Source organism: Ceratotherium simum, chromosome 23 (assembly GCF_057802395.1).
Source record: "Ceratotherium simum simum isolate JZ-2026a chromosome 23, ASM5780239v1, whole genome shotgun sequence".
In the NCBI taxonomy this organism is placed as follows: domain Eukaryota; kingdom Metazoa; phylum Chordata; class Mammalia; order Perissodactyla; family Rhinocerotidae; genus Ceratotherium; species Ceratotherium simum.
Window position 1 is genome coordinate 33,137,503 of NC_141922.1, and position 14,877 is coordinate 33,152,379.

Sequence of the window (14,877 nt, forward strand, 5' to 3'; positions counted from 1 at the left end):
AATCTACAAAACAAGTAAAAGAACTGCTATCCTTTTAGTCCTTAGTTTCTTAAGCCTTTCTCCTGCCCTACAGTTTCTAGGCTATCTACTCAAAAGCGAGGAAAACAGCTAGAAAACTGCGTCCTGAGCTTGTCTACACATCAAAACACATCATACTGTATTGTACCATTTTAGAAAACTCTTAAAGGCATCCTGGTGAGGTAAAGAATGTGCTAGGGTCAAGCTGTCTCTGTGCTCCATGACAGCTTAGTTCAGTAACCACTCCATACCTGTCTTCTCATCTTTAAAATTGGGAGTAATGCTACTGACTTTGCAAGGTTATTATGAAGGTTAAATGAAATAATATATATAAACTATATGCATGGGCAGAGCTGAAGACCAGTGAGAAGCATGCTATCATATGAGACAAAATCACCTAACAGCTTCCTGTAAGGTTGAACAGGAATTGGTGAGTGTGGTAGGTGTGTGATGCACATTATAATGATCTATAAAATTCAAAACATTCACAATTTATTTTGCCTGTATTTGTAATAAACTGTTTAAACTGGAAATAAAAAAATACATGAATAGCCTCACTGTTCTTGGTTTTTTAAAAAAAAGCTGTGTTAACTGGCTATTCTGATAAATCTGATCACAATTTTAACAAATTCAATCATTTCAGATGCCTAACTCCTCTGTGCTACTGCATCATATAAACAAAAACTTGAAATTATTCAACTTAAAAATAAAAAGACATAACAAAGTACTCTCAAGCTCAATTAAAAATAGTATCATTGAAATCATTTTGATATTTTTACATGCTTAACATTTAAGGGTGGCAAGATACATTAGGGGCATCTTCGAAAGTCAATCCTGGTTCTAACTATATATCTAGCCTTATTTAAAATCACCTACAATTACAGTAAAAATAAAATTAATATTCATAAGGCAAGATATAATCCTGAATTACCACAGAAAGAACCATCGGCAATACATTTTTCTAACAAAAAATGCACACATTTATATTGGAAAATAACTAGGATTTGTAAAATATTAAGTTGACAGATTTTTCTTTACTAGAATATCTTTTAAAGTTTTGTGTTAGGTCGCACTGCTTGAAACTTTTGGATAGCTTAAAAAACCCTTTTCTCAGATTGCTAAAATAATAGTCAATACACAATATTACAAATGTACCTAGTTTAGGATCCAGTCAATAAAAATTAAGGCTAATTCACTGATTGTTCTACTCAATTCATTTTTAAGTAAGAAAAAAATTCTGAATATTTTCCTATAAGGTTAAGCTTAAATAAAAAATTAAGGCAGCAATAAAGATTTGGTAACTTCCTGTTGATGTGGAATATGAAAACCAAAACATTTTTATAAAACAAAATTACAGTCCCTTATTCATTTCCTTTTTTGAAGACATTTAGGATTAGCAGAAATAACTTAAGGGTACTTTTCTGTTAGCATACAATTTTGTATTCTATAAATATTCTCTATGCTTAAACTTTCAGAAATTGTATAATTTTGCATAATGTCACCATAAAGAGACTAGTAAATATAGAAATTTAAATCACTGACTAAGATTTACCAGAGTATATTTATGATTAATTGGTTGATGTCTTCTCCCTGTTTTCCCATACCAGAGACGAGACATTTCCTTTCCAGGGCAAATTAAGTTACATCAAATCTTGTAAGAACTGTTTTAAAAAGCATTCTTCCTCTGTCAAAAATAAATTTCCAGCACAAGAGCCCTACTACAGTGACAAAACAGTTTGCTAGAGACAATGACTTGATTGACAAGACAGAGAGCTAATCACCAAGTAGTATCCATTGCAAAGATAGTCCTGAGTGGAGACTGTAAAGCTGGGGAGGGAACAGAGGGTTTCCCATGTCTAAGTTTGGTTGCACTGTACCCAAATGTGCAAAGAAAGGGCTCAAAAGTTTAAAGACACAGAGCATGTATTTCCAAACACCAGTTCACTAAGAAATATACTAAAAATATCTTAGTCATAAAAAATTAATTAGTACAGTTTCCAGAGTCCCTCCCAAAGTACACAAATGACATCAATTAACATTTTGTTGTTTGCTCATACAGTCATAAATTCTGTTCTTTATTTATAAGAATCCCATAACATTTCATCTTTTATGTGAGCATTTTTTAAGCAATAAGACATCCTTTGAGGACCCTTCAACCCTCAAATTTTATAGAACGACTATGTAAAAACAAAGCCAATCTACTACAAATAAATCCTGCACAAATGTTCAAAGTGACCTGAAAATTCCTTTGCCTGTTACACAGTCCATTTTTAAACTGCATTTCCTAGCATCTAATTTCTTGAAAAGGTACTTATATTTACTATGCTTATATATACTTCACTAACCAGTACTACGCTGAATATAACCAAAGAGGTGAATTTTTAAGATTAAATATTATTATGGCTATAAATTAAAATTATCTAGAACTCAATTTTAACTAGAATATCAATGCCATAATAGTACACATAATAGTACAAAATATCTTCCATTTTAAGCTAAACCTGCTCCCACCCCTTTACCTTGTGGGTACATACAAAGCTGTGTACACACAATGATGCCACCCTTCACACACACATACCACCTTTCTAGTACACAGAACACTGCACTATACCCACACCTCCACATTCCAGCATGTGCATGTACAAGACACAGCACATCGTACACAGAACACCTTCCTTCCCACACACACCAGCCACCCACTCATCTCCTCAGCCAGCCCCATCACACTTACCCTGAGATCTCTCTCCCACAGTCCCTCTTAGGCACACTATAACCATTTCCATACCAGCCTTACTACACACAAAGTCCTACTATACATATAGTGCACTGTGGTCAGCCCTCCCTCAATCATTGTACTCCCCCTAAACACATCAATAACATTACATAATTTCGTTGTTGTGGGGTGTCATTTAAAATACTTATCATTACTTCTAGCCATATTTTCTAAAATTAAAAATATTATATGTGTACCGAAATGCAATTTAAATGAGATTTTTTAAAATATACACACATCACGCATAGGATAGCCTATTTTCTTGGTTGCCTACTCAACATCCATCCCCACACCTTTTTCCTAATATAGCTTTGATTTTGCTTAGGTATCTTTTCAGCCATGTGTTTCTGAGAAGGCTGGCTCCATGCCTGGACGGGATGGGTCTTTACAGATCTAAACCAATAGGTCTCAACTTTTAGCCTGCATCAGAATCACCTGGAGTGTTTGTTAAAACAGAATGCTGGACTCCAAAACCAGTTTCTGATTAAGCAGACTGGATTAGGGTATGAGAATGTGAATTTGTAATGAATTCCAAGATGCTGCTGCTGATGTTCTGAGGACCATACCTTGAAACACAACTACACCACAATGAGATATCACCTCATACCAACTAGACTGGCTATTATCAAAAAGACAAGAAATAATTTGGAAAGGATGTGGATAAAAGAAACCCTTGTGCAATATTGGTGAGAACGTAAATTGGTGCAGCCACTATGGAAAGCAGTATGGAGATCCCTCAAAAAATTAAAAATAGAACTACCAGATGATCCAGCAATTCCACTTCTGGGTATTTATCCGAAGAAAACAAAAACACTAATTTGAAAAGATATATGCATCCCCATGTTCACTGAAGCATTATTTACAATAGCCAAGATTTAATATTATTTCCAATACGTTGGAAACAACCTAAGTGTTCACTGATAGATGAATGGCTAAAGAAGATGTGGTAACATGGATAGACCTTGAGGGCATTATGCTAACTGAAATAAATCAGAGAAAGATAAATACCATATGACCTCACTTGTATGTGGAATTTAAAACAACAACAACAACAAGGTCATAGATACAGAGAACACACTGGTGGTTGCCAGAGGCGGGAGTTTGGGGATGGGCAAAATGGGTTAAGGGGGTCATAAGGTACAAAGTTCTAGTTATAAAATAAATGTCCTGGGCATGTAATGTACAGCATGGTGACTATAGTTAATAATACTGTATTGCATATTCGAAAGTTGCTAAGAGAGTATATCTTAAAAGTCCTCATCACAAGAAAAAACATTTTATCTTAACTATATATGGTGACTAATGTTAACTAGACTTACTGTGGTGGATCATTTCACAATATATACAAATATCAAATCATTATGTTGCACATCTGAAACTAAATGTCAATTATACTTCAATTAACAAAAAAAGAAAAACAACTGGTTTAAGCTGTTTTGAGTGTGGTTTTCTGTTTGTTGAAGCCAAATACTTCCTAATTAATAAACACAATATCTAGCAGACATAAAATGAGCTAGTAAATCTCCTTACCCTTTCTTTTTTTCTTAGTGTTTAGAACACATAATGCTAGGTAATTTAAGTTTGTCTAGACATCCCAGAGCTTGAAGCAGATATCAATTTATCATTAGTATAAAATGACAGACTATAAAATGAAGCACTTTTAAAAACATAACCAGTTTAAAGGTTGAATATAATCTGTTTTCATAATTCAGGTATTCATAACTTAACCTTTTTTTCTCTACTTTCTTTATTGGGGTTGAAATTATTCAATTACCTTATATCTGATTTCCTGAGTTGGGAGTGGTATACTAGAAGCAATAATATATAATCTACCCTACTCAACATCGAAAGTAATATTTTAGAAGTAATTTTTAATATTTAAAATTATAAATTTTATTCTTCCATCCCGTATCTTCTCACAATCCACATTAAATAATATTTTGGATTTTTAATGGCAATTTTATAGCCCATAAATTTTGGCTAGTAACTGAGGAAGAATATTAGTAGGGAAAGCAAAGCATTGGTTGAAAACTTTCCTGAGGTAGATAACATCCTAAGTTAACATTATTAGTAATCAAAATAGACCATATTAGGCAGGATTCCCGGGTGCCAAATGCTAATGAAGAGAAAATATATGAATAGTCTAGAACTAGAGATTTACTCTATAGCATAATGCCTATAATAATACTGTACTGTATACCAGAAAATTTACTAAGGGGATAGATCTTATGTTAGGTGTTCTTATTACAAAATTATAATAATAATAAAGAGATTGAGAAGAAACTTTTGAAGATGATGGATATGTTTATGGCATTGATTGTGGTGACTGTTTCATAGATGTATACTTGTCTCCAAACTCATCAAGTTGCACATATATCTCAATCATACTGCAATAAAGTGGTTTAGGAAATACTCAATATAGAAATATTATATAAGACACTTTGTAACAACTCAAATTCTAATTGTTTTTAATGCTTTTGACTTTTACCTTTCTCAGATTTATTGAACTTCTTTTGGAGTTACGATTTGTAATATGTGATTCAATCAATGTAAAAAAAGTATACTTTTCTTTAATTGCCTTTATCTGAGAAATGTGACCTCTATGTAGTGACTTAGACATAAGACTACTTTCTTTTTGAACAAATCAATTCTGTATAAATTTTGCAGGCTAGGCTGAGAAGAGATCAGGAATATTTTTGTTTTGTTTTGTTTTATATATTGACTCAATTTTAATTTTGGCATTACTTGTGCTTTAATTAAAAAAAAAACACATTTAATAAAATGAACACCAGGATACTCATTATACAGCAGCTTAAGAAATAAAATATTAACCAAACAATTGAAGCCTCCTGCTACTGGTGCTTTTTAGAAGTTGTAGCAATACCAAACTGTTGGAAAAGTCTTCTCCGAGAAACCTAATAAACAACCAAGGCAAAAAACTCTACTTAATTGATGACAGTTAAGAAAACAGAACTGGGGCTGGCCCGTGGCGTAGTGGTTAAGTTCAGCACACTCCGCTTTGGTGGCCTAGGTTCGCGAGTCTGGATCTTGGCAGTGGACCCTCACCACTCGTCAGCCATGCTGTGACAGCGACCCACATACAAAATGGAGGAAGACTGGCAAGGATGTTAGCTCAGGGCTAATCTTCCTCAAGCAAAAAAGAGGAAGACCGGCAATAGATGTCAGGTCAGGGCGAATCTTCCTCACCAAAATAAAAGAGAAAACAGAACTGACTCCACATGATGATCACCACATACTAGCGGATGTGATACATTTTACGGCCTAAAATGCTAAGATTAGGTTAAATATTTTAAATTTATATATTAAAATGGAGAACACTAGAAATTAATGTCAAAATAGGAAGATTTTATAAATGATTTAAAAACATTATCTAAGCCAGAAAGCAGATTCTAAAATATTGAGTAATTATAAAACCTTTGCACAGATTTATGTAATAAGTAGTCAACATATTTACATTTACACTTATATTTAAATGAATAATCTAAGCTTTGATTGTTTGTTTGAGAAAATGTGAGTAATGTCAAGCACCTAAAAATGAAGAAGTCAGCTCAGAAACCAAAAATCGAATAGAACATATTTTTATCAATACTTTAGCAAGAGTTCAAAGTATGGCGTAAACCAGAGCAATTTTCTTCTAATATCAAACATTACTTCTAAAAATGAAAAATGCTAATATGTCGTATAATCTATTGGCATATAATCTAAGTAAACACATGTTTTTAAATTTAATCAAGATTAAACTTGGGAGGTGAACTTCTAAATAAATCAATTAAAGCTAAGTTAATAAAATCAATTTCTTAGTTGTTTCTATCATCCTAGGGGCACTGGAATTTTTTTGGGGGAGGGGAGGAAGTGTAGCCCTGAGCTAACATCTGATGCCAATCCTCCTCTTTTTGCTGAAGAAGATTGGCCCTGGGCTAACATCCGTGCCCATCGTCCTCTACTTTATACAGGACGCCGCCACAGCAGGGCCTGACAAGCGGTGCGTCGGTGCGCACCCGGGATCCGAAACTGCGAACCCTCGGGCCACGGAAGCAGAGCACTCGCACTTAACCACTATGCCACCGGGCCAGCCCTGGGTACCAGATGTTTTAATTAGTAAGCTTGGGGTATGAGAGAGCAGAAGTGGTACAAGATTAACTCTAGAGATGCAAAAAATGGAAAACTTTTCCTGCCAGCTCTTATCCCAAAAGGATTGAAAGTCAACTCAAAGGAAGTGGGATAAAAAGCAATTTTAGCTTAAAAAGCTCCACTTTTGAGGTCTGTGTCATCAAGCAGCAAGACTGGCATACCTAACACATGTGACACTTTGAAACCTAAAACTTTCAGAGTATTCTAGTAGAGAGCCCCTTGAACCTGGTACTTAGGGTTGAGGGTGATAGAGCCCAAGGGGTGGAGTAATGTGCCACAGTATCTGGTGACAGAATAAAATTGACTTCTATTACTGTAGCATCATTTTTACTTCATGACAAAGAATTTAAAAAATTCTTTTTATATTGCATCAGATGAATCAAGAAGATGGACGCAAAATTCACATGAATCTTAAAAGAGGCTTCAAAAATACTTCAGGCTTATTGTGGTGGCCACTGCTTTAGACTATACCACTTGACTCCTGGGTACTTGTCAAGTACATCAAACTTTAAAGGGTATTTGATGGACAAGTTCAAGAGGCACAAGAGCAATGACTTATGGCCTGGCATATTTCTCGATTTCCCCCTCCTTGTAGTGCCTCTGAGTATACAACACGACAGGAGTCCTTTGGTATGTAAGGAGCTATGCCTGAAGTAACTGTATCAGCATGGCTGCTATTGATAAGAAAAGATCTTTTTAAAAATCAAGGCACAAAATTATTAAAGAAACCTTTCTCCACAGTAAACCAAATTTATGTTTTTGGTGTGCAGATGCAACACCCAAAATAAGAGGAATAATTTGAAAAATATTTTATACAATGTAACTTGCATCACAGAGACTTGAAAATTAAACTATATTATGATCGATATAGTCTGAAAGAGGCTTCCACAGTCTGAGCATTGTATATGTTCAACCCAAGACCTGAAGTGGTGGCACAGGATAGTATAGTGGTTTTTCCACCTCTACATGCAATGTAATTGCCTGAGGAGCTTTAAAGACTACTGATAATGAGGTTCCACCCCCAATTATTCTGATTTCATTGGTCTGAGGTAACTCTGAGCAATAAGATTTTTGAAAGCTCCCCTAAATGATTCAAAGCTTCTGCCAAGGCTGAGAGTGTGCTGTGGTGTACAGAGTACAGGCTCTGAATTACAGATTAACCACTATGATTTACTACTATGAGGATTTTAGCCAAATAAGAAACAAGCTTAGAGAAATTATCGTAAAATAAAGATGACTGTCTATGATTAAATGGATTGCTCTAGATCCAACTATTAATTTATAGGAAATTCAAGGCAGAAGAACGTGTTAACACCGTGGGGATGCAATCAGCAAAATTCAGACCGTGGGACATTCTACAAGAAAAATCTGATTTCTTAAAAACTAAAATTACAAGGAAAGAAAGCAAAGCAAAGAAATGGAGGGAAAAGGTACATTTACAGAGATTTAAGAGACAGTTTAACTAACTGAAACATTTGGACCTTATTTGGATCCTGTTTCAAATAACAAACTGTAAAAATATATTAATATTACATGTATTTTAAACATTTTTATGACACCTGAAAAAATGTGAACTGAGGAAAATGAGGGATTATAGATGAAATAACCTGATAAAGCTGAGTGGTATATGCAAATTCATTATACTATTAAGCTCTATTTTTATATATTTACCATATCAAAGCACTACCATCAGGTGTCAACAGGCATCTTTCCCCACCTTTACCTCAGGACCCTCCTGACACTTTGTTGAAATGCCATTAGAACACCTCCCTTTTCAGTGAAAATCCATACAAACAATCCCCACCAAAAACCAAAAAGTAACATTTTTCACAAAACTGCCAAGCCCCACATAAAATATTATCCTCACTACACATGCTCTACTGACTTCCTGTCATTGGATACTGACAGAAACCAGAGGAAAAAACTTTATAATAAGTAGTTCCTTTTCAGCTGCAAGGTAAGAACAGCAGAAGAATTCATAATGAAGAAACTAAAGATATGGTTAAAAAAAAACATGATTGAGGTAAGCTGATATATTAACTATATTTCTATTGACTAACCTAGAACAATAAAGAGAATATATTAAGGAGTATCAATCTCTTACATATCTTGAGTTATATATATAGTATTTCTCAAATTCTTTCTCCCAATATTCAGGAATTTTAGTTCTGATGTATCATTAGGGACTCTTACTCGTGACCACCTTAAAATTTGGCTAACTTTTCTTTCTTAGTATTCATAGATTTCTGCTGCTCTCATCTCTCTCTGGAATTGACTGCACAAATCTCTAATACCGCTCTCCTTTCTTCCTTTCTTTTCTCATCATTTCTAATTCTTAACTTCCAGCTTTTTCTAACTATCCTCAATAGGTGTGACTTTCAATTTGCATATGTTGGAAATGAAATTGTTTTAAATATCATAGAATTTTTCTTGCTATCTCAAGTGCACATAACAAGTGCCATAGTTATAAATGTTTAGAAACATTTTAGGGTAATGATGAGGATAGTGTAGGATCTAGAAAAAGTTAATAAAATTAAACAGTGGAAATACCAGGGAAAATAATCCTGGAAGAAGACTAAAAAGGAAGATAAATATTTTCAGCTTATCACAGTATATAGAAAATTTTGGTGTTATTGATGTGCACTGGAAGGAAGAATAAAGACAAATGGATTAAACTTACAAACGTATGTTTCTTTAAATTAACTGTAAGAGAAAACTTTCTAACAGAGTTGTCCTAAAATGAAAAGTACTGCCTTTTGATGTAGAAAACACCCTATCACTGAATATGGTAAAGCAGAACCAAGAATAGTGCAAAATAAGAGACGCTGGACTGTTGGTTAATTCCAACTTTCAGTGTCTATGGTTTTATGACAAAATATTTACTACAACTGACATAAGAACTTATTTTAGGATATGGATCAATTTTGAAAGAGGAGTAGAAGTTTTATAGCCCATGTTAATCTATGCCAAAATCTATTCACTAGTCTAATAAATATTTATTGAGAATAAATTATATGCCTGCACTGTTCTTAGCTCTGAGGATATAGTAGTGTTTGAAACTGACAAAACCCTGCCCTCACGGCACTTACATAGGGAGAGGGACATGAGGCAAATAGAAGCGAAGTGGAAGTGAAAATAAGTTTACCATATGCAAAAGTTTCCCCAATGTATAAACTTCTAGTTAGCAATATATTTCTGCCTAAATAACAGTCAAGATAATAAGGATCTCCACTGAAGCAGAGTAAAAGTGAGTAGAGCAGACAGTTTTAATCAAACAGATTAATGCTCAAGTTGGTTGCCATAATAAATTCATCCTAAATTCTAAGTCACCTATTTTCCACCTGTAGGTAGAAAAAAACCCAAAAACATCACTTCACATTTTGAAGTCCTCTTATTTTATATGAGTGCTCTAGCCAAATTCCTTTTTTAAAACATCATTTTAACATTAAAATATTTTTTACGTAATTATACATTTGTTCAAACTTATAGAATGTACAACACCAAGAGTGAACACTAAGGCAAACAATGGACTTTGAATGAAAAAAACGTTTTAGTCACTTAGTAACCATAAGGCACTAGACCAGCACTATACAAGAGAAATACAATGTAAGACATTTGCAATTATAAATCTTCTAGGTAAATTTTAATATATTTTATTTAACCTAATATGTCCAAAATATTATCAATTCAACATAATCAATATAAAATTAATTATACTTTATATTTTTTCTTTCAATTCTAAATTTTAAAATCCAGTGTATATTTCATATTTACAGAATTTCTCAATTCGTACTAGCCATATTTCAAGTGCCCAATAGCTACCTGTGGCTAGTGGCTACTGTATCTATAGCATATTTTACACTACAGCACATCTCAATTCAGACACTAAATTTCCATAGGAAATACTTGATTTTATTTAGATTTAGATTTATTTAGATCACATTTGGATTTCATGCAATTTATAATCGAAAAAGTAGATTTGTATATCCAAGTTATACCATACATATCGAATTACTGACTCAAGTATCAGTTTTTAAATTTAAATTAATTAAAATTAAATAAAATTAAAAATTCAGTTCCTTGGTTGAATTAGCCACATGTCAAGTACTCAATAGCCACTTGTGGCATGGCTACCATATTGGACAGTGTAGTACTGTTTCTAGACAATGCAGCAAAATACCTCTAAAATTAAATTTTTTTCTCTTCCATTTTCTTTTTATTTGAATCAGTTCTGGTTGAAAACAGGTGGGGGAACATTTATTTTTTCTTCAGAAATTATAATCTGCAGAGTCTTCCAAAAGAACTGAAGTAGTTCCTTTTAATTAAAATAGTCAACAGTCAAATAATCAATAATAATAGTCTATTATTTCCAAAGTTAAGTGCTCTAACCACAATGGAGAGAAAACTCCCAATTCCCTTACTTGATTGAATATATTGCCATCCACCTTGTCACTCAAGTTAGAAACGTCACTGTTACCAAGTTGTCACTAAATCCTGTCTTATTAGCTAGGTAATACCTTTTGAAAAAACTTTTTTCCATCTCCTTCCACACTATCTTCAACTGTTGCTACATTAACACAGGTACACATCTTTGATCACCTGGGCTATTTTAAAAGCCTCCTAAAGCTAAGTGTAAATACACAGGGATTATTTTACATATGTCAACACCCACATAACCGTCACCCAGGATAAAATATAGAACATCTCCAGGACTCTATAAAGTTCCCTCCTGCTCCTAGCCAACCAACCCCTCAACCGCCAGACACAGGTAGTCTGATGAACTTTTGACAAGTTTTGTGCTTCTGAATTTCACTTAAACGAAATTATAGTCTATACTCTTTTATGTGTAGCTTGGTTTTTTTTATTAAACATATTATCTGTGAGATTCACTCATGCTGTTGCCTGTACCAGTAGATCTTTTTTATTGCTGTATTATTTGGAATTTTATGAATATTTCAAAATTTATTTATCCATTCTCCTGCTGATAGGCATTTTAAGTTGTTTCCAGTTTGAAGCTATTGCGAATAAAGCTGGTAGTAATGAAGATTAATAATGTTGGTTTAAGTATTAAAAGAATCCAAAATAAATGCTCAATATGCTACCTCTTTCCCTCCATTACATTGGAGTTACAGAAGAAACTGATGTGTACATACTACACAGAATGGACTTAGACACATTCAAAATGAAGTCTGCATTTCAAACAAAAGACATGCCATGTACACCTTCGATCACTATACATGTTAAGTACATGCATGAGAAATTCACATCACAAAAACAACCACGAACATTAACACCAAATGGGTAACAAAATTTGATTCTATATATTATCACATTTTAGCATCTGCTCTCTACTTTCTAATGCATCAAGAAGAAATTAATCCAAGCAACCACAACAGAAAAACCAGATACTGTCATCCTATCAATCCCACAAGACAAAGCACGTAAAACGTGATATGCAAATGTATCTCAAAGGGGTTACAAAAAGTTAATTAGTGTTAATTTGGCCACTTATACAAGTTTAGTAAATTTGACAACATAAAACTTTTACTACTTTGTAAAATTAGCATGCGCTTATTTCCCTAGCATTATTGCTAAATTCATGTCAAAATAATGCTTCGGTATGGACTTAGAAAGGAGTGCTGATTTGCATGGATATGTTAACAAATGCTGTACCTTTTCCATGCAGGAGATAATACCGAAATGAATCAGATATGAAAAAAATGTCCTATGAAAATTAGTATAACAACAATTAATATGATTTTAAAATACACTCAATGAAAGTCATTTTATTGCTGAAAGGTTGCTTCTCTAGTATTTTAAAGCAAAAGGAAAATGACAAATAGTAATAAAACCAAAGTTACTAATTAGATTTATTCAATAAACACATATATACATGGACAGTAAACCTTTAAAAAATTACTCTTGTACTTTGCCTGTTCTATCATAACGCTATAAATTCACACAAAGTGAAAAGATGAATGAAATCTTCACATTTTTCTCCTTACCTCCCATTCTCTGGCTGCTGCTTCATTAGTAGAATCCTCATTTGTTTCAGATTCTTCAATCTTTTTTACTACTATAAATCCAGGTTCTCTGGTATATTCACCAGTATCTTCTGCATATATTTCTGGACTCCATTGAATGAAGAAGGCATACAAGTGGTCTGTCCTGTCGGAACAAGTGACTATTAAAAATAGACCTAGTATTCCGTGCTGTTAGCTAGAATTACAAAATTATATTTGTTAAATATCTCGACAAAACTAGAAAACTTAAAATATACACAATATATATTAGGCCTTATTTAAAAAGGTAACAAAGCCCACTACCAGAAAGACGTTAACTTAAAAAAATTTATTTGGCTGTGTTCTGTCAAGTTGTTCTGAGAAAACTATATTAAGATTTTCCTCGGCATGCTTTTGACAAGCTCAGATGCTATCCATGATAATGTTTTTTTCTCTTTAAAGAAACTAGTGATGAGAAGGGAAACTGAACCCATAATTTTGACCTCATTCACAAAATGATCTAATTATCTAAAATACAAGTAAACAATTTACTAATTGCTATTTGAAACCTGAACATTATACAGAATTTTTCCAAGTTAATAGAAATTTAATGTGTTTAACTTTTAAATGATATCAGGAAAGCATAGTGTATTATTGGTTCAGGGATAGATGATCCAATCTTTTAAATCTCTTGTTCCCTTTTCAATTTTGTTTACTGTAGTAAAGCCTGTTGTTACAAGACAATTAAATCTCTGATAAACATATTTGAGGGTCCAACACACATTTCAAATAACTATGTTGGCTTTAATTAGCATAAATAATTGAAATTTGATTACAAAATTCTCAACTAACATGTACCAATCAATAACAATGGTTCTGGAAATTATGTTTTTAATTTAATGATTTTTTTTTAAAGTGTCATTTCTTATGTGGCAGCTAACATATTAAAAGAGTATTAAGTTTCATCTTCAGATGATATGTCTCTTTCAAAAAAGTAATTTTCATATATTACATGTATACAATAAAGTTTAAAGCCCTAATAAAACTAATTTTTAATGAACATTAGCCAAGGTGCAAGGTCAATATTAAAATGGAAAATTCCATGTACAAATTAAAATAAAGCCAACAGTAATGAAAAAAACTAAATCCTTATGTTAGTTTTAACTAAGATATAGTTAAGTTTTTCACTCTAGTCATCTCGATATCACCGGCAAATATGAACATCTGGCTCTGTGCCTTTCAATTATTTGTGAATTATGCAAATCATACCATATTTTTAAACACTGCAATCACATTTTGTTGAATGCACACATTGTACTGTATATTTGAGTGTGAGGGGGAGGGACAAGAATTTCATCATTATATCCCTGAAAGCAGGAGTCTTCAGAGCAACATATAAAGACTTTATAAGAGGTATACATAGACACTTAAGATAGTTCTAAGGGCATCAATTTCTTTATCTTCTACTTCCATGTTACTCTTCACTCATAGTAATCTGCCTAAGAACAGTGTGATCAATATATCTTACAGATAATCTGAATATCTGTATTTTCACTAAAGCACTTTTTCTACTTTACAAAAAAAAAGGGCATAGCCTTACCCATCCAAAATTTTACAATGGTACATGCCTTAAAGTATAAAAACTTCCAGGCTGTCCAAAGTTGGGAATGATTCTAAAGACTAGGTAGTAAATCCTTTTGAATATTGGGTGGTTTCTAATTCACTGATTTCCACAAAACTAAAGGAGTTTTAATGGAGTTGTTCATTGATGATCACTAAAAATAATTTTGATGAAAGATGATTAAGTAATTTTTAGAATATAAATAAAAACATGCTTAAAGAATTGAATGACATTCTTATAATAAAACTCTTCTTAGTCTCATATACTTTTTTGTGAACAAAGCTTCTCACTACTTATAAAAAAAAGAAAAA

General features: G+C 33.0%; 1 protein-coding gene across 9 annotated transcripts in view; it reads right to left on the reverse strand.

Annotated features, from left to right (window-relative positions):
• Nucleotides 1–14,877, reverse strand: part of OXR1 (oxidation resistance 1) — a 508,823-nt gene that overhangs the window by 21,525 nt on the left and 472,421 nt on the right. For 7 of the 9 annotated variants that reach the window (XM_087447551.1, XM_004431253.3, XM_004431252.3 and 4 more), the window contains one exon: nt 12,949–13,111. In XM_087447551.1, coding sequence (XP_087303677.1) covers nt 12,949–13,111 — 163 coding nt within the window. Of the gene's footprint in view, nt 1–1,570; nt 1,727–12,948; nt 13,112–14,877 lie in introns of those variants that run through there. The other 2 variants (XM_004431255.3, XM_004431256.3) reach the window with 2 other exon arrangements.